This window comes from Vulpes vulpes, chromosome 12 (assembly GCF_048418805.1).
Source record: "Vulpes vulpes isolate BD-2025 chromosome 12, VulVul3, whole genome shotgun sequence".
Lineage (NCBI taxonomy): Eukaryota > Metazoa > Chordata > Mammalia > Carnivora > Canidae > Vulpes > Vulpes vulpes.
This window is the reverse complement of record NC_132791.1, coordinates 168,466,368-168,484,080: the sequence shown is the minus strand read 5'-3', so window position 1 is coordinate 168,484,080 and position 17,713 is coordinate 168,466,368. Positions and strand designations below refer to the sequence as shown.

Below are 17,713 nucleotides of genomic sequence, written 5' to 3'. Positions count from 1 at the left end.
TCATCTCTCAGAGGGAAGCTGGCTGAGGCGTCCCCAAAGCTCTTGGCTGCAGATTCCTGTTTTCTGCGTTGCATGGGCTACACTCAGACTTGTCCACAGGGCGGGCTGCCTCTCACCCCTCCACCGTGAAGGAGGGCTGGCCTGGTCATGTGCGGAGGGGTGGACGTGCCTCCTGCCTTGGTTTCCCTCCCCTCTCCGCCCCACTCCCACCAGGCAGCAAGCACCCGTGTGCCCACACCCCTCCCAAGGAGCCTGACTTTCTAGATCTGTGTCCCACCTCCAGGCACACACGGTGAAACAATTTTGATCTTGCAGGAATTGCCAGGATAATTTACACGTGCTAATGAAAGCCACGCAGAGCTGAGTGGGGACACCAATCCCTGCCCCACCCCCTGGCCCACCCCGGCTCCCTCAGCTACCTCTGAGGATCCAGGCCAAGGCCAAGGAGTGTACCTCCCCAGTAGCTGGGTATCTGGGTAGCCAGGCAAGGGAAGGGACTCCTGGGCAGGGCCTCCCCAACACAGACGCTCTGGGCCGGGGCTGTTCCCCCCACAGCTGAGCACTGGGTCGGGGTGGCTTGGCTGATCTGAGCTTGGAAATCCATTCTCGCAAAAGTCCTGTGCAGATGGGCTCGTGGGCACCAGCCCCCTGGTCTGTGCAAGCAGGACCTGAATGAGCGGTATGTGGGCTGTTCCAGAGCAATGACCTGCAGCCCCACAGCCCGTGAGGTGACAAAGCCCGTGACAAAGCCCGTGGGCGGATCGGGGACTGGGACTACAGAGCAGTGGGTGGCTCCCGCCGCCACAGTGCCGTGGGCACTCCCCACACCCTCCTCCCTCCCACTCCCCCTAATTATCTTTCTTGGATGTTGTGAATTAAATCTTACAGTAACCACAGGAGACGGCTCTGGGTACGGCCCTGCTCACATCTCCGTGCGCCGATAGAAGTTGTTAAATGAATAATGTTTACTTACGCTGGGGACCCAATTCTCTCTGAATATAATTCCCCTTCGAGTTCCAGGGAGCTTCCTGGAGAAACCGTAAAAATAATAAACACGTCTCCATATCAGAGGTTGGCAATGCTGCTTTGAATTCTTTTGGGGGAAGAGAGGTGGGGAAGAAATAAATTAAGATTAATTTTTAAAAGAGGATCACGCCACAAGTCAGATGACAAAGCAAGCTGGCAGGACACACAGGGAGGTTCTCGAAGGGTGAGCCCCAGGGCTTCCCCTCACCCCAGAGTGGGGGCGGGCTTACCTGCTGAAAATGCAGGTTCCCGGGGCTCCACCCCAGACACACCTCTGGAATCAGAACGTGGGGGAGGGGCGTGGGGTGACATCCGACAGCCTGCTTGGCATGGGGGGTGGAGCTTGGAGGTCACAGGTTAGTGGAGCAGTGGGCTGGGTGTGGAGGGCCCTGTGCGCCCGCTGAGACAACAGGTGCCTGCACTTAACCTGTCTTCACCTGTCTGGCTCCTCTGCATCCCCAGAGTAGCCAGAAACATCAGTGACAGCCAAGGGGCTGGGGAGAAACGCTTGGTATGGTCCCTCCGTCTTTCTCTTCTTCCTTCTGCTAGACCCCAGCTGACCGCTGTCACCTGTGAGACAGGTGGGCTTTTGGGGCCCCCGGTCTGGGCCCTGAGATGCTCCTGTCCGTAGTTCCTGTACATAGCGGGCTGTGACAGAGGTCTTCCCAGGTCCCCCTGGGAGCATCTGAGGCCTTGACCGGGGCCCTGCTGGCTCTCTGTGCTTCGAGGAGGGCCTCCAGGTGTGCAGGCCACTCTCCCCCAGCCCTCTGCAGCCAGCTGGCCGGGGTCACCTCAAACAGCACAGCTTCCAGCAGGGCCTGCTTGTAACGCGCCACCCCCGGTCAGTAGCTAGCAGTGATGGCAGTGCTCACAGAGGGGGTCAGGCTGGGGTCAGGCCGCAGTGGCGTGGAGACATTTCCAAGGTCACGAAGCAAAGGGCCGGCTGAGCCAGGAATAGCAGTCCTGAGCTAACCCCAGGCTCAGATTGCTCGCCAGGCAGGTCTGCATGGGGAACGTGAGGAGGGTCAGGAGGGAGCCGCCACAGGCCCTCTCCGTGGTCCATGGGGAGGACCGGGAGCTGCCATCCCTCGTGGAGGGTGAAGGCCAGAGCCTTCTCCAGTGTCGCTGTCATTCCTGCAAGAGGAGGCCGGTTTGAACTCTGGGCCAGAGGTTGGTGTTGCGTGGGGGCAGCAGAGTTTGTAGCTGGGAAGGCTCCCGTGCTGGGCCCTATTTCTTTTAATGTCATCGGGGAGTGCTTAAAAAACAACGACAATAATAATCCAGCATTTGTTTTCCTAGGGACTCTTTGCAGACTTTCCTAACTACTCTTAGGGGGAGGGTTTGGTGTGGCATCGAAGGTGTGGACTCTGTAAGCGGGAATGGAAATAAAATCCACTGTCATCAACTCTGGAAAGGCACTCCGCATTCTAGAAAGAGAGGGCTCCGGGTGTGTATTTCAGGAGGTTCCCATGCTCTGTTTTTGGCTCTGTTTATTTTTGGGGCAGGAGAGATGCTTGCAGCATTTGTTGCTGATAAGGGCTTGTGTCCTCCTAGGGGCTTCCTAATTTCCTTTAAATCACTTCGGCAAACGTTTATTTCAGAGCTTGTGAAGGCCCAGGAAAAAGTAAGGCTTGTTTCCTCTGCACCAGTGGCTCTCAGAGCAGATAGTGAAGAATGCTGGTCACCCCGGGTAGGGGAACATCAGCCTCCACTAGAGGGGGTAAGAGCCACATCCAGGAAGGCTACTTGGAGGAGGCGGATTTTAAGCCAGGGCCTTCAGGAAGAGAGGTCAGCAGCAATCTAGGGAGATTTGGGAAGGGCTGGGGAGGGTACACCTCACAGTGGGTACAGCCAGAGCCAAGGTAAGAGATGCTCTTATCTTTTTTTTTTTTTTTTTTTTTTTTAAGATTTTGTGGGACGCCTGGGTGGCTCAGTGGTTTAGCCCCTGCCTTTGGCCCAGGGCATGATCCTGGAGTTCCAGGATCAAGTCCCACATCGGGCTCCCTGCAGGGGGCCTGCTTCTCCCTCTGCTTGTGTCTCTGCCTCTCTCATGAGTATAAATAAACAAAATCTTTTTAAAAAATATATTTTATTTATTTATTCATGAGAGACGCAGAGACAAGCAGAGACACAGGCAGAGGGAGAAGCAAGGCCCCTTGTAGGGAGCCCGGTGTGGGACTCCATCCCCAAATGCCCAGATCATGCTGTGAGCCAAAGGCAGACACTCAACCACTGAGTCACCCAGGGGCACCAAAAGATGCTCTTAATCCACATTACCCTGTCTGGGGAGGATTCGAGGACACAGCCAGGACAGGCGGGTATGGTGGGGGCCCTGTGTCTAAAGAGGCTATGTGAGACACTTCTAGAAAGGCCTGTGTGAGGGAGGTTGGAAATTCTGTGGGTTGGCTGATGCATGGATCTGCAAGTTGTGACCCGAAAGATGGAAGCCTGAGGTCTTGAGGGTGAAGGTGGAGACCCAAAGCAGGAGAGGCAGGGTCAGAGGGGTGGGAGGGCCAAAGTCCAGGAGGGTCTCCGGAGGAGGTGGCGGGAAGCTTTTGGCTTCTCCCCAGAGAAAGGAAGAGACAGGTGCGGCGAGGGCGCTGGGTCACATGGAGCACCCAGGTTGAGAGTGGGGGGAGGCAGGGGAGGCTGGGAAGGCAGAGCTGCCTTGGGTGGTAAGTGGAGGCCCAGGTGGGAAGCCTAGGGTGGAGGCCAGAGATGACAGCAGGGTTTCTGAGGATGGGAGCATTGCAGACTGGTGCTGGAAGGCCACGCAGGAGGGAAAGTAAAGGCCCTCCTTGGTACCCGCAGGTGGAGATTGAGAGGGAGGACAATGGGGTGGCACCTCCCACCATCCATGGGGGCCCTGTGGACACCCAGAGGCGGCTGAATCTGCCGGCCATGGCCTCCAGCAACCAGCAGCTTCCAGCTGTGAAAATGACAACTTCAGTATAATCCTTTTCTTTGATTATTTCCATTTGTGAGACCTAATTATAAAGACATAAATACAGCAAAAGCTGGAGCCAGTGACTCCTCACAGCTGCCCGGAGCCAGTAGGGACCAAGCCCTGCCATTGACCTCTTGTCCCAGGGCCCCGGCCCCCCTCCCTGGCCAAGGGGAAGCTCCGTGCTCTGCTCACATCAGGTTTCCGTGTCTGGGTACATTGCTTGTCCAGTTGGCGGGCGGTAAGGGCAACTGGGATTTTATTGTCCTGGTGACAGCTTGGGATTTTCATGACAGGCGGTAGATTAATTAATCCAGAAATTTGTCAGGCACTGACATCCTGAAAGGTTGGGGGAGGGGGCCGAGCGGGAAGGGGAGATGCAGACTGATCCGAGGGGAGTGTGCAGGGTTTACCCCAGCTCAGCCTCCTGCCCCGGGAGCAGCGTGCTTGGCACACAGTAGGCACTCAGCAAAGCCTAACCCCCGCCAGGCAGGGTAGCAGCGTACTGTGCCCAGGGGGAGAGTGGAAAGCCCCGGGAGATAGGGCAGGAAGGCCACACACGCCGTGTGCAGATTCACAGAAGGGGGTGTCAGTTCTCCAGGGCAATTTGATAGACACTTAGAGTCTTTCAAACATGCAGAGAAAATTGGGGAGTGGATGAAAGGATGCCCTGAAGTTTCTGAGGATCCCTTAGGAGTCGGTGTGGATATTGATGGAGACCCTGTGGACCTGGGCCAGAGTTCTAGAACATGTCCTGGTTCGTTGCTGAGCAGGGTTGAGTGGCTGAGCCCGCCCGGATCTATCTGTTTGGGTCTCAGGGTGACTCGATGTCCCAGGGCTCTCTCCCAGGGCTCTCCTGGGTAGGTGGCCTGCCTGCATGGGGGGGGGGGAGGGAGCAGGGGGCGCCCAGGTGCATGGTCCAATGAGCCAACTGGCCAGGGGGAGGAAGCCCCTCACCCAGCGCAAAGGTGGCTGGTTAATTTTTTACAAAGTGGGGCTGTTCCCAAGAAGCTGTAGAGGGAACCACCCAGGTTTCTGTGTCTACTGGGCAACCAGGTGCAGAAGGCGGAAGTGGGCCTCCACGCAGTAAATGCGTGGGGTCCTGGGAGCGCTCTTGCCGCCCCACAGGTGGGGCCCACGCTGGCCTCAGGTCTGGGTTGGGGGGCTCCCCTGCCACCAGTGACCTCCAGCGGGTCTAGCCTCCCCTGCCCCCCCCCCCACCCCGGGCCTGCCCACATCCCAGCTGGCCTCTTTCCAGCCAGGGGTGGCCAGGTGGCAGGAGCCTGCTGGAGACAGGTGTGTGCCTCTCCAGGTCATGGCCTCCCGCAGCTCAGTGCTCCCCCTGGAGCCGGGAACTGTTGACAGGCGAACCGGCCACGGTGAAAGCCCACTCCAGGGCTCAGAGGTCGGGTCTGCAGAGACAGCGCTGAGTGTGTGTGTGCGTGTGAGGGCGTGGGAGGCTGGTGGTGGGCAAATCCCCTAGAAGCAAAATAAGCGTGAGCAGCAGTGGTTTCTCTGGAATCTCTGCGTGAAAGGGGAGTTTCCGGGGATGCTTGTCTCCAGGTGGTGCCTGCTTGGGGGGCTCTCCACAAACCCCTGGCTCTGCCCTCCGGCTCTTCTGCTTCCCGGGACAAGCAAGGGGGCTTTGGCTTGGAATGTTTTTTAAAATTTGAGGTAGAATTAACATAACATAGAATTAACTGTTTAAAAGTGAACGAACCAGGGATCCCTGGGTGGCTCAGTGGTTTGGCGCCCGCCTTTGGCCCAGGGCGTGATCCTGGAGACGTGGGATTGAGTCCCACGTTGGGCTCCCAGCATGGAGCCTGCTTCTCCCTCCTCCTGTGTCTCTGCCTCTCGCTCTCTGATAAATAAATAAATAAATCTTTAAAAAAAAAGTGAACGAACCCTTCAGAAGCATTGAATGCATTCAGGAAGTTGTGTAATCGCCACCTCTGTTTTGGTCCAAAACGTTTTTTTCTCCCCAAATGGAAATCCTATCGCCCCCCAGCACACACTCCCTATTTCCTCACCCCCGGCCCCTGGCAGTGAGTAATGGACTTTGTGCCTCTGTTTCCACCTGTTCTGGATTTCCTGTGGGTGGAGTCACATGATAAGTGGCCCTTTGTGACCGGCTTCTGTCCCCCAGCACGCTGCTTTCAGGGTTTATCTGTGTTGTATTGCCTGTCAGCATCCCTCCTTTTCATGGCCGAGTAATATTCCATTGTGTGGCTAGCCCATGGGATTTTAAAATATGCACATTAGCTGATGGACAGTCAGGTCATTTATGCCTCTGGCTGCTAATGAATGACACTGCCCAGGACATGTGTGTGTGTGCACGTATGTTTTTGTGCCCCCCTGGGATACGCTGTGAGGTGGCCTGCATCAGGACTCTGCTCTTTTTTGGATAATACTGGATAATACTCCTTGGTGTATAGACCACATTTGTTCATCCACTCATCTGTGTAGGGACATCTGGGTGGGTCGGGGAATTTTTATTTATTTTTTATTTATCTTTAAAGGTTTTATTTAGGGATGCCTGGGTGGCTCAGCAGTTGAGCGGTTGCCTTTGGCTCGGGTCATGATCCTGGGATCATGTGGGATAGAGTCCCGCATCAGGTTCCTGTGGGGAGCCTGCTTCTCCCTCTCTCTGCCTGTGGCTCTGTCTCTCTCTCTCTCTCTGCATCTCTATTTTTTAATGAATAAATCTTTTAAAAATATTTTATTTGATTTCTTTGAGAGAATGAATGAGCATGAGGCTGGAAGCAGAGGGAGGGGGGAGAGGCAGACTCCACGCTGAACAGGGAGCCTGATGGGCTCCATCCCAAGACCCTGGGATCATGACCTGAGCCCAAGGCAGATGCTTCACTGACTGAGCCACCTCGGTGCTCAGGTCAGGGGATTTTTAAAGATGAGTCTGGGGAAGGGAGTGCTGACTAGGTGCTACGAATGTTTAAAAAAAAAAAAAGGCAAAACCAGGAGACCTGGGTGTCCAGCGTCTGTCGTGGCTACACAGACCCTACAGGAGAGCTGCCAGTAGGACTAACCCTGAGGCCAGCACAGGTACATGGTGTGTGATGATGGGGCTCCCGAAGGTCTTTTTCCTGTGTGTGGGCACAGGGAGAGCCGTTCCTGCCAGGACCTGCAGGAGAGAGCATGCCAGGCCAGTGCTGCCTCCCCACAGGGCCTGATTGGGGGGGGGGGGTGCCCCCCATGCTGGTGCACACTCCCGCGCATCTGAGAAGTGCTTCCTCCTAAAATGACTTGTTTGCATCTGCCCTTCCCCCAGTTTCCTCCTCACACCAAACGTAAGCAGTTCTGTGGAGCTGCCACTGTGGCCCCGGCACGGTGCAAGGCTCTTTCTAGTTTATTATCCTGTTGAGGCCTCATGAAAACTGGGGTGGGGATGCATTGCTTGCCTGTCCACAACAGGCACTGACGGTGCAGGGTGAGGCTGCTGGTCATGCAGACTTACACAGGCCGGTGCTTCTGGCCTCAGGGTCTCAGATCCTCAGCCCCCAAACTCAAGTCCCTCCCCAGGGCAAGCATGTGCCCTGGGCAGTTTGCCCTCTGTATGAGCATTGAATGAGGTTAATGCAAAGATAGATGCCCAGGAGGTTATGTTTAGGAAGAGAGGGCAGAAAAACCTGCTGGGGGTGTGGAAGCAGGTAAGTGGCTCTGGAGGAAGGTGAAGCTGTAAAGATAGCCCATCTGGAGCCTTGAATGCCTAGGACACTGGTGGCCTCCGATCCAAGTGGCACTGCTGGGACTGTCTGCTCCTGATGAGAGCAGGGGTGGTGAGAAGAACGCTCCACCTGACACCACTGTAAACGGGACGGTGGGGGTGGCATGTTCCTGGTGGGGTTTTTGCTTGTTGGCCATTCTGGGCCACCCCCCACACCCCCCCCGCCCCAGAAGCTTCCGCTCCCGCCTTGGGAGGCAGAGGCTGGAAGCATGTGCCTGTCGCAGGGTTCAGGCCTGCCAGGTAGATGGGCCTCGGAGTTGGGGATCCTGAGCGCTCTGATTTCCTAAAAGCCTGCTAAAATAAGACCACTCAGGAACATATTCTCTCCTGCTTTACATCACAAATGTTGACAGTAGGAAAATGTGGCCAGGTTTCTCTCAAATATGAAAAATGGGAAGTAGGCAAGCCAGGAAATGAAACCTGCACCCCCCAGCCCAGACAGCAGTGTGAAGGAGGAGGAGGTGCCCTGGGCACCCCTGGAAAGCAGGGTGATGTCTCTGCACCTCTGTTTTCCCATCGAGACCGGGGGTGGGGGTTGGGGGGTGGGGTGCCTCCCCTGAGGGCTCTGAATGCGGAAGGGGTCAAGTGCCCTGGCACAGCTGGGCGCTAAGGGTGTTTGGGAGGTGCCAGGCCACTGTGCATGGGGGGGGGCGCTCCCTGCCACAAACCGTCCTCTCTCCGGAAGCTGCAGCCGGTTGGGGGGCGCTTCCCTCCCTCATCCAGCGGCCAGGGGGAGGGACGGCTGTGGAGCGGGGCCTGAGGCCCTGCCCAGGTGGCTGGGGGATGGGCAGCAGTTCGGCCAGGCCCACCCCGAGGGTGGGGGACCCTGGCCCAGGGTGCTCAGCTGGGAAGGGAAGGCCGAGCTCCCGAGCTGGGGTAGAGCTAGGATGGTTCGTGCTTGACCCGCGGAGGCGGGGCCACCCAGGCGGGCGCTGGGCGCTGGGCATCTCGCAGGTAGTGGGGGGCACAGGGGCTGGGGGGGAGGTATCAGCGGTGGCAGAAAAGCCTCCTGCGGACCCCAGGAGTCGCTGCCCCCCTCCAGCGGCCACCCCCTCCCCCTGCCTTGGCCTGGCCCCGCCGTATAAAGTTTAAAGGTTTTAAATGCAAATATTTCTCTTTTATAGATGCCAGCTGTCTCCAGAGAGCGCGTTTCCTTGCAGCTCAACTTTATTGTCCAATTAGCTTCCCATATCTGGGTACCGGGGAGCCTGGGGCTGGGGGAGGGGCGGGCTCCCGCGCGGGCGGGGCTGGAAGCCACCCCCAGGGGACTGGGGCCGGGGGGCGGGGGTGGGGGGGTCCCTTTCAGACCCCGGGCTCTGGAGGGAGAGGCAGGAGCCGGGGCGGGGGCTGTTAGTGGCTGGGGTGTTCTTTTCTTATTTAAAAGAAATAAAGGCGGCCCGCCCCGCGCACACTGGCTTCCTTTAAGTCCCCGGCGAGGGTCCCCTCCCTGCTTCCTAGCCGCGCGGCGGCTTCCCCATTCACCGGGGCTCGGCGGCACTCACAAAGCGAGGCAATTAGAATTGAAAATCTATGCAAAACAGCTGTTAACTGATTGTAAGGGAGTGCAGCTGTGTGCCGAGTGCAGCTTGGAGGCTGGGCGAGGGCAGGAAGTGCTGGGGCAGCCCGGGGTTAAGAGGCAGGCTCCTGTCCCCCCGGCCCGGGGAGCTGCCGGGCTTTAGCCCTTGCTGCTGCCCCCCCACACCCCGGGAGCCGGCCCGGAGGGCGTTGGGGGCCGGGTCGCCCCCCTGCACCCCCGGGGGAGCTGGCTCTGCCCTCTGCAGGGCCCACGGATGGGAGTGGGGGGGCATGCGTCCTTCCCCCACCCCCTCCGCTGCAGCTCCTTGACTCCATTTACCCATTCGGCAGATCGGCGTGGAGGCTGAGCTGGTGGGGTGGTTCCTGGGGGCTGGGGCCGGTCACTGAGGCTAGGAGTCCCTCTGCCCTCTAGGCTGCCTTGCAGGGGGGGCAGGGGGTAGCCCGGGGCTCCAACCACCATTTCCCCCTCTCCCCGATACTCCCTCTCCCAGCCTGTTACAGAAGCTCCCTCCTGGCCCAGTCCGGGGCTCTGTATTTCTCACACACAGATCCCCTCCCCCTCTTTGTCTAAGACTCACTGCCCTGTGGGACCCAGAGCCTAGAGGGATGAATTCCAGAGGCGGGGATGGGAAAAGCCTTGCAAGAGATAAGATTTGAGCCCAGCTTTGATGAAGAGAGAGACTCCTGGGCAGTGCTGGCTGGAAAAAGAGAACTTTGGTGTTTAAGTGGTGGGGGTCTGGCCACCGGGTCAGGCTGTATGTAGGTGGAGGGGGCACCTGTGCAGACCCCCTGCCCAGCAGTCCTTGGTGCTCCAGGTGGGACCCCCTGTGCATGTGACACCCCTGGGCTGGTCGCCTCAGGGAGGGTGGGCCACTCGCGCTGAGAGGCTGCTCAAATTCCCAGTGTCAGGCTCCAGGTGATGGGTACCCCCAACCCCCCAGGTGTGTCTGCAGCAGGTAATTACAGACACATGCTGCCAGGTATAGGCAGACAGCCGGACTCTGGATCAGGTTTGAATTGAATTTGTGTACCCTTGGCAAGTTAATTAGCCTCCTCTGGTCTCCTAACCAGACTTTGTAATGGAGGTCACACGGCCCACCTTGCAAGATCCAGGCTGAGCTGTCTGGGCACACGCTGGGTATTTGGTAAATGGCAAAAGCCATACCCTTTCCCACCTACATCGACGCCCCGGTCCCTGACCTTATTTGCTGATACAGATGCTGAATGAGGCACCCGTGGCCATGTGACGGTGGTGTCCTTGTGTGCTGGGAACACCTGATCTGAGCGCAGGACGCTACTTGTGCCTCCTGCTGACCCCACAAGGACGCAGGATTCCCTCCAGGGTGTCGTGGGCCCATCACAGACCAGAGGCTGGCACCTGTCTGGGACTCGGTGCCTACACTCCTGGGAACGTCACCTGGCCCAAGGAGCTGCACGTCTGGTGGTAGTGGGCTAAGTTCCCAACCTACCGACCTGTCTTCTTGTTCCTTGCTCTCCTGAAGCCCCCCTCTGCACCTTGCTGCTGGTGTCTGTTGCATGGTCTCTGAGGGCAGCAAGCTGAGAGCGCTGGGCCCGGCACTTTCAGGTCTGGATCTGGGAAAGCTAGTGTCGCAGAGCTGGCGCTTGGTGAGTTTGCTGACTGCCCCCTTCGTGTTGAGAGGCACCCCTTTGCACCCCTTTTCTTTCCAGTGGATGCCCTCTGGGCCTCTCCATCATGAACTCCCTTCTCCATTGCTGGGAGAAGTCTGGGGCTGGGGTAGGTTTAAGGGGCCCCTGCGGCTTCTCCTTGACTGAGGCTTTTTCATCTTTTTGGCTGTGCGGGTGTCACAGGTTCCAGGCTCATGGAGGCAGGGTGGGATTTGCAGGTATCCATCTGAGTAGGTGTTCAGAGCCAGGTGGGGGCCCTAGGAACTCCTGCTTCCTGCACCAGGAGGCACAGTTCAGCGGGGCAGGGGTCCGAGGGTGCAGGCAAGCACGTATCTGCGTCCTATGGCCCCTGGTACACAGTGTCTGGGCAGGTGTCCCCATGTCGCCCTGTTAGGACCGGCTCTGGCACCTTGCCTTTTTACCCTGAACCTTTTGTCCGTGCCTTCTGTTTCTGGGCAAATGGCAATGAGGGAGAGGAGGTCCAGGGAGGCAGCACTTTGCCCAGGAAGGCTGCGCGGTGGGAGCTGCTGAGGAGGAAAGAGAAAGAAAGCGCCTGGAGGGAAATGGAGGTCCGCCAGCCTGAGCCCCGAGTGGCGGGAAATTAGGAGTCAGGCTACAAACCTCGTTAGCGAGGAGCGCGGGCTGCAGGAGAGCAGTTCCCACCCTCAGACTCGGAGGCCGTGCTCCCGGATTACTAATTTCCTCGAGCTGGGCGCACTGACAGTGAGTGTCATCTATCCCCCTCGTGCCAGCCCTCCTGGCGGCCGCCAGCACCGCCACACCGAGGCCCTCCGCCAGCCCGCTGCTGCCCCCCGGTGGCCGCGGCCGCTTCCTGCAGCGCCCCCGCTGGCCTCCGCGGCGGTGCCGGCCCGGAGCCTCCAGGTGTGAGCAGCTCCAGGCCCCGCTCCCGCTGCTGCGGGGCCCACGTGACCGTGAGCGGCTCTCGGCCTCAACTTCCTCATCTGTGAAACGGGATCAGACCACCCGTCTCGCAATCCAATGGAACCACATGTCTACAAGGGACGGATCTGCCAACTCTAAAAATCAGCTAAATGATAACCTGCAGGGGCCATGGCACCAATTTTTGTTGAGCTATTCGTGGTCCTCTTCAAACAGGTGGAAGAACTTAAGTCCTCTCCCTCACTTGGGCCTCCCGGGGTTGAAGGGAAGTGCGAGCTTGGTGTCTGTCCTGGGAGGAGGTATTTGGAGGCTGGCCTGGAGGACCTGGCAGTCCAAAGTGGGAGGAGATACCTGGCCAGGTGCGAGTTCATTTGCATGTTATTCCCCGCCTCTCCCCCTTGCCCCCCAAATTCTGGTGGGAAAGGGTTAGAACTGCCCCAGAGGTCTTTAATTTTGTTTTTAAGGCCCCAGGCCTGTTGCTGAGCTCCCTCCTGACTCCTCCCTCCCCTGCCCCCGCCTGGGTGTCCAGGCGGGGATGGAGGCATCCCCTCCCCCGCGTCCCGGCCGCCTGGGCTTCGGTGAATCGCCGGCCCTTGCTGGGTGGAAGTGACCGCGCCGCGAAGACACTGCGGTGCCTAAAGTGTCGCGCGAAGGCTGAGGCCCGCAGGAGGGAGGCGCGGCCCAGAGGAGGCAGGTGGTGAGGGGGAAGCGCCCCCCAACACCCCCCCCCCGCGCCCTGTTAGGGTGACCGGCGCCCGCAGGTAGGAGCCAGTAACGGCCCTCGCCCGGCCTCGCCGGTCCGTTTCCCTTTTCGTTTGTGGTCGGCCAGGAGCCTTGTGCAAGGCGGGGGTGGCGACCCGCGCGCAACCTAGCTGGCGCGAGGTCGAAGGTGGACCAGGGGAGTGGGTGGCCTGGGGGCGCCCTCGGGGCCCTTCCCCTCGCCCCGCAGCGGGCACAGAGGCGGGCTCGGCTCCCCGCTGGCGCGGGCCCCGAATGCTCCAGGCCCGCCAGCGTCATCTGGAACAGATGGATGGGGGGTGGCAGGCGCCCAGCGCTCCCTCCCATCGCAATCCGGGCTGGCGCGGGGAGGGAGGGAGCGGGAGAAGGAGGGAGGGAGGGAGGAAGGCGGGGGAGGCCGAGCCCGCGGGGACGGCAGCGTGCGCGCCTGCCAAGCGCGGCGCGGGCATGTCCCGGGGCAGGTTTGGGGCTGGCAGGAGCGCGGGCTGGCACCTGGGTCCGAAAGCTGAAACCCGCCGCGCGGCGCTGGGGCGGCTGCCTGGAGGTGGGGGTCCTGGTTTGCCTCCAGGCTCAACAGCATGAAAGCTGGAGATTAGAGAGTTTTCAAAAGAGGATGTACAGGGAGAGACCCCGGGGCATCGCCGCAGTGCCGGGAGCTTGGGACGCGCGCGGGGTCAGACCCTGGGGCGCCGGAATGCGCCGAGGCCAGGGGCGTCGGGCGAGGCGTGCCCCATTAACCCGGCGCTTCCTGGAGACGCAGGCGGCGCGGGGGGTGGGCTCCAGGCTCGCAGGCGGCGGCGGGCGCCGGTGGGGGCGGGGCGGAGCGGGGGGGGGGGGGGCTGGGGCCCGCAGTCCTTCGTCTTGCCGCCTGTGGGTGCCCAGGAATTTCAGGACGCTCCCTGAGTCATTCCAGTCTGTCAAGTGCCTGGGTGAGGTAGGGTGGGGGGGTGCCAGGAACGGGGAGGCGCTGCGCTGGGGCCGGAGGCCCAGTGGGTCGTGCCAGTTTCTGGAGGCGGGCGGCCTCGCCTCTGACCGCAACCCCAGCTACTTAATGATCCCCCTGGTGGAGCGGCGCCTCCGTGGACTCCCCAGCCTCGGAGACGTGGGTTCTTGAAAGAACTGCCCCCCGCGTGTGGCCTTCCAAAAGTTACAGAACCACCGCAGGGGGGAGTTCCTAGAATTTTGGCAGGAAGGCGCAGAGGCTCGAGTCGTACCCCATCAACCCTTTCAAGTTGGGGCAGTGAGGTCACTCATGTTGGGCGGTGGGGTAGGGAGGGTAAACGTTGCACACAGCCGGGCTTGCGTGCCCCCCCCCCCCCCGCGCCGCCGCCGACACGCACACCAGCTCCAAAAAGTTATCCTCCCCAGGTGCTCTGGAGCGCGTGCGTTTCTCCACTCTTTATTGAGCCTTCTGCCTGCCACACACTGTTGTAGGCACCGGGGCGCGGCGGTCACCAGCCCTGCAAGGGCTCTGCTCGCGTGGCGGGGCCTCCTTTTGGAGTCAAGTGGCGGGCCTGGGACGCCACTGTTATCTGGAAGCCGCGAGCGGGCGAGCCAGGGGCCCCCGGGACCCGGAGGGTGGCACTCCCCCTACCTGCTGGTGTCCTCGGCTCACCTGGCCGCCCGGCTGGGGGGGGCGTGCGCCCGCGCGGGTGTACCCGGGCGCCCGTCCGTGCGCGCGCGCGTGTGTGTTTGCGGCTGAAACCCGACACCTCCCGCCGGCTGAGGTCAGGGCGCCGGGAGCGAGCCAGTGGCCCGGGAGTGGGCGGCGTTGCGCTTGGGTGTGTCCTCGGCGGCGGCGACAGCAGCAGGTGTTTCTTGGCCGGGGCCCCGGAAGCTCCACCTCCCCAGCGGGCCCGAGCCGCCGCCGCCGCCGCGCAGCCCCGGGTGAGATAAGCAGTTTAGACAAACACTGGGCGACGGTGGCTCCAGCATGTGTCAGCCGAGGCGGAGCTGCGGGGCCCGGGCATGAAAGGTGAGCGCGCCGCCGGGCCGGGGGGGTCCTCGGGCCCCGGCGCCCACCGCCCCGCCTCCGCCAAGTTCGCGGGTTCCGCGGGGGCGGCCGCCAACGGCTCGCGGGTAACTTCCCCGGAGTGCGAGCGGCGATAAGAGCCGAGCGGGCAGGCCGGAGCCCGGAGCCCGGAGCCCCCCGCCCCCTCCCCTCCCCTCCCCTCCCCCTCCCGCGCGGGTCGCAGCCGGGCGGCCTGGCCCGGGGCGGGGGGCGGGGGGCCCGGGCGAGCTGTCGACGCTCGGGAGCCTCGGGACCGGGGCAAAAACTTTGCGGCGGCGGGAGCGGGGGGGGGCGGGGGGCAGGAGCGGGGCCGGGGGCGGCCGTGCACCCCCGCGGCAGGTGCCGGCGGCGGCCGAGCGGGCGGGGCGGGGGCGGGGGCGGGGGGCGCGCGGCGGAGCTCGCCCGCTGGGGCCGCCGGCCCGGGTTTTTGTCTCGCTCCCCCCTCCCCTCCCCTCCCCTCCCCTCCCCCCCCTCTCCCCCCCTCCCCTCCCCCTCCCCCTCCCCCTCCCCGGAGCGGGGAGGCCGCCGGGAGGGCGGGGCTGCAGGCGGCCCGGGGCTCCGACCCCCACGCCCCGCCGCCCCCCAGCGGTGCCCCTGCCCCTCCTCCCGCCGAACATGGCTGCCCCGGCCTCGGAGGTGGGAGGGCGACAGCACCCGCCGCCCCCCACTCGCGCTGCCCTTTCTCCCCGCCCGGCCCTTCCTGCTCCGCCTGGATGCGCCTCCCCGCCCCCAGCCCTCCCGGGCCCGCGGCCGCGCTGATGGGCGGCGAGTGGCCCGACCTAGTGGAGCCGATTCAATTATATTGCAGCACCAGAGACACCTCCCCGGCCGCCCGCCCGCCTCTCCGGCAGGCTAATTAAATTCCCTTCGTGGAGGCGGAGCGGGAGTCGGGCTCGCCCTCCGCAGCTCCGGGTGGGGACGAGGGGACCACGGGAGTGCGCCGCGGAGGCCCCCGGCGCAGGTCCTGGGGGCAAGGGTTTCTCTGGACTGGGGGGCAGACGTGCCTCAGCACCTCCCCCACCGGACTTGGTGGCCTGGGGCTCGTTGCCAGGGTGCCAGCTCTGAGTCCGGAGGGCTGTGCGCCGCCGGGAGGGGAAGCACCTGCCGGCCCCCGGCCGGGTGGGGGCTCCCGTCGCCAGTGGAGTCCATTGGGCTGTTGTTTTGTAAACTAGCCTTTGTCTGCAAAGTGCATCTAAAATACATTAAACTCTTGTTAACCCCTGCAGTGCCTTATCTGGGGCCCACACAGGTTGGGTTTGGAAACAAAAAAAGCAAGACCACCAGATGAAAAAAAGGACTGCTTTTGTGAAGGCGCCGGGACAAAAGGCCCAGCCACTCTGGGTGGGAACCTCCAGGCCTAAGCCGATTTCCAGGAGGCGGGGATGGTGGGCCAGAAGGTCCTGGTGGGGTGCTCAGCCTGCTTGGCTGACTAGCTCCCGTCCCCTGGGATTCTGTGCCCTCCCCGCCAAAGACTGGAAAGTGGGCGGGGGGGGGGGGGGGGGGGGAGCCCCAGGTGAGCGGCCGGTTTCTGGATCTCCAGCGTTACTTAAGCTTGGGGCAGGGAAAAGTTGCTCACCCTGTGTTTACAGGCCACCTCCACCGGCAGGGACGGCGGGACCTGAGGCTCAGGCTGCCGCCTGACTCAGCCAAGGCCACGCCACAGGTGAGGGGGCCCTGGGCGCAGGCTCCAACTGGCAGGCTGTGTGTGTCATCCCAGCTGCCTGCCTCGAAGGGGAGTCTGCACCCCGCCCAGGTGGACGAGGAAGCCTGCAGGCCTGGCTCTGCAAAAGCAGCTGCGTTGATACTTCTCAGCCTGTGTACGCCCATTCCTGACCCCTGGCTTGAAAGGGCTGGGGAGGCGCCTGATGGCCAGTGCTGGATTGGCTTTTGTCACTTTGTCTCAAAGCAGGAGTAGAAGCAGGAGTAGATGGCATAGCCAGGAAGGGGGAAAGCCGGAAACCAGAGCCAGCAGGGTTTGACACTTGGAGGTTTTCTTTCTGTGAACCTTGGGAGCCGGGGAGCCGCTGGGGCTTCAAGCCAGGATCAGCCCTGCCTGGGGTGGGAGGCCCGTCCTGCTTCCACTCAACCGTCCTATCTCTGGGGCCAGGCTCCAGACAAGGCAGCAGGCTGCCCTCCGGTGCGGGCCCTGACCTGTTGGGCACAGCTTTTGGAATCCTGGCTTGAGTCAACGATGAAAAAGGGTTTATAGATTGCCAAGCCTGGTTTTCTAAAATTGCTAGTGACCAGGTCTCCTCAAACCCAGTTAAGCCACAGCCTCTGGGTTCCTGGCCCTAGACGAGAAAATGCTTCAAGTTCCCTTCAGGTGATTCTAATGTGCAGGCTGGAGCTGGGGACCAGCCTCCTGACGCGGGGGTGGAGGGGGGGGGACACGGATAGACAGATTTGGGGTGAGCAGTGCCAGAGCGCACAGCGGGTAGAGGACTCCTCGGGAAGCTCCCGTGGGCTTTGCAGAACCGTCCTGTGGCGGCCAATAACTTCCTGTCTCTGGGGAAGTTCCGGGGTTGCAGATCCCACTGAGCCTTGGGGTTTCAAAGCAGAAGACGCCTGCCCCTGGGCGCCACAACTCGCCCCAGAGGCACCAGAGTAAAGTCAACACAGCGCCACTCGGTGGCGGACCTGAGTCCTGCAGCTCCAAACTTGAGACCTCCCTGCTGACTTCTCCCTAACTGCCCTTGACCCTTGGGGAGGTGGTGCCCTCCTGGAGAAGGAGGGGCCTCTGTGCTCTACACCCCCCCCCCCCCCCCCCCCCCCGCCCCAACCTCAGGGGTGGGTGCTGGTGGCTCCTACTTCTCCAGAAGAATGCAGGTGAGTAAGACCTGGCTGCTACCTCTCTTCTTGCCCCAGGGACTCGTAGGGGCTTGTGGAATCAGCCAGCAAGGCCGGTTTTTCCTGGCCCCATCTGAAGGCTTGGAATTCCCAGCTTGGGTTACTCGAAGTCCACACTGGGCTGGGGTGGGGTGGTAGCACGTTAATTATCTTTGTTATGGCAACACGAGCAGCCTCCAAGCCACAGGGCTGTGTGAGGCCGCCTGCCCCCCGTCACTGGTGTGCTGGGAGAGCTGGTTTGTAACCTGCAGGGTCTGTGTTCCCGGTGACATTTCAGCTTGGCCTCTGTGCTGGAGACCGGCCGTCTTGCTTGAATTTCTCC

The 17,713-nt window shown here is 61.4% G+C and overlaps 1 protein-coding gene across 15 annotated transcripts in view; it reads left to right on the top strand.

Annotated features, from left to right (window-relative positions):
* Positions 1-17,713, top strand: part of GSE1 (Gse1 coiled-coil protein) — a 414,721-nt gene that overhangs the window by 345,821 nt on the left and 51,187 nt on the right. The window contains exon 1 of one of the 15 annotated variants that reach the window (XM_072731395.1): positions 14,311-14,508. The exons of 13 other annotated variants lie outside the window; for them this stretch is intronic. In XM_072731395.1, coding sequence (XP_072587496.1) covers positions 14,502-14,508 — 7 coding nt within the window. In that variant the 5' untranslated portion in view covers positions 14,311-14,501. Of the gene's footprint in view, positions 1-14,310; positions 14,509-17,713 lie in introns of those variants that run through there. One more of the 15 variants, XM_072731392.1, reaches the window with a different exon arrangement.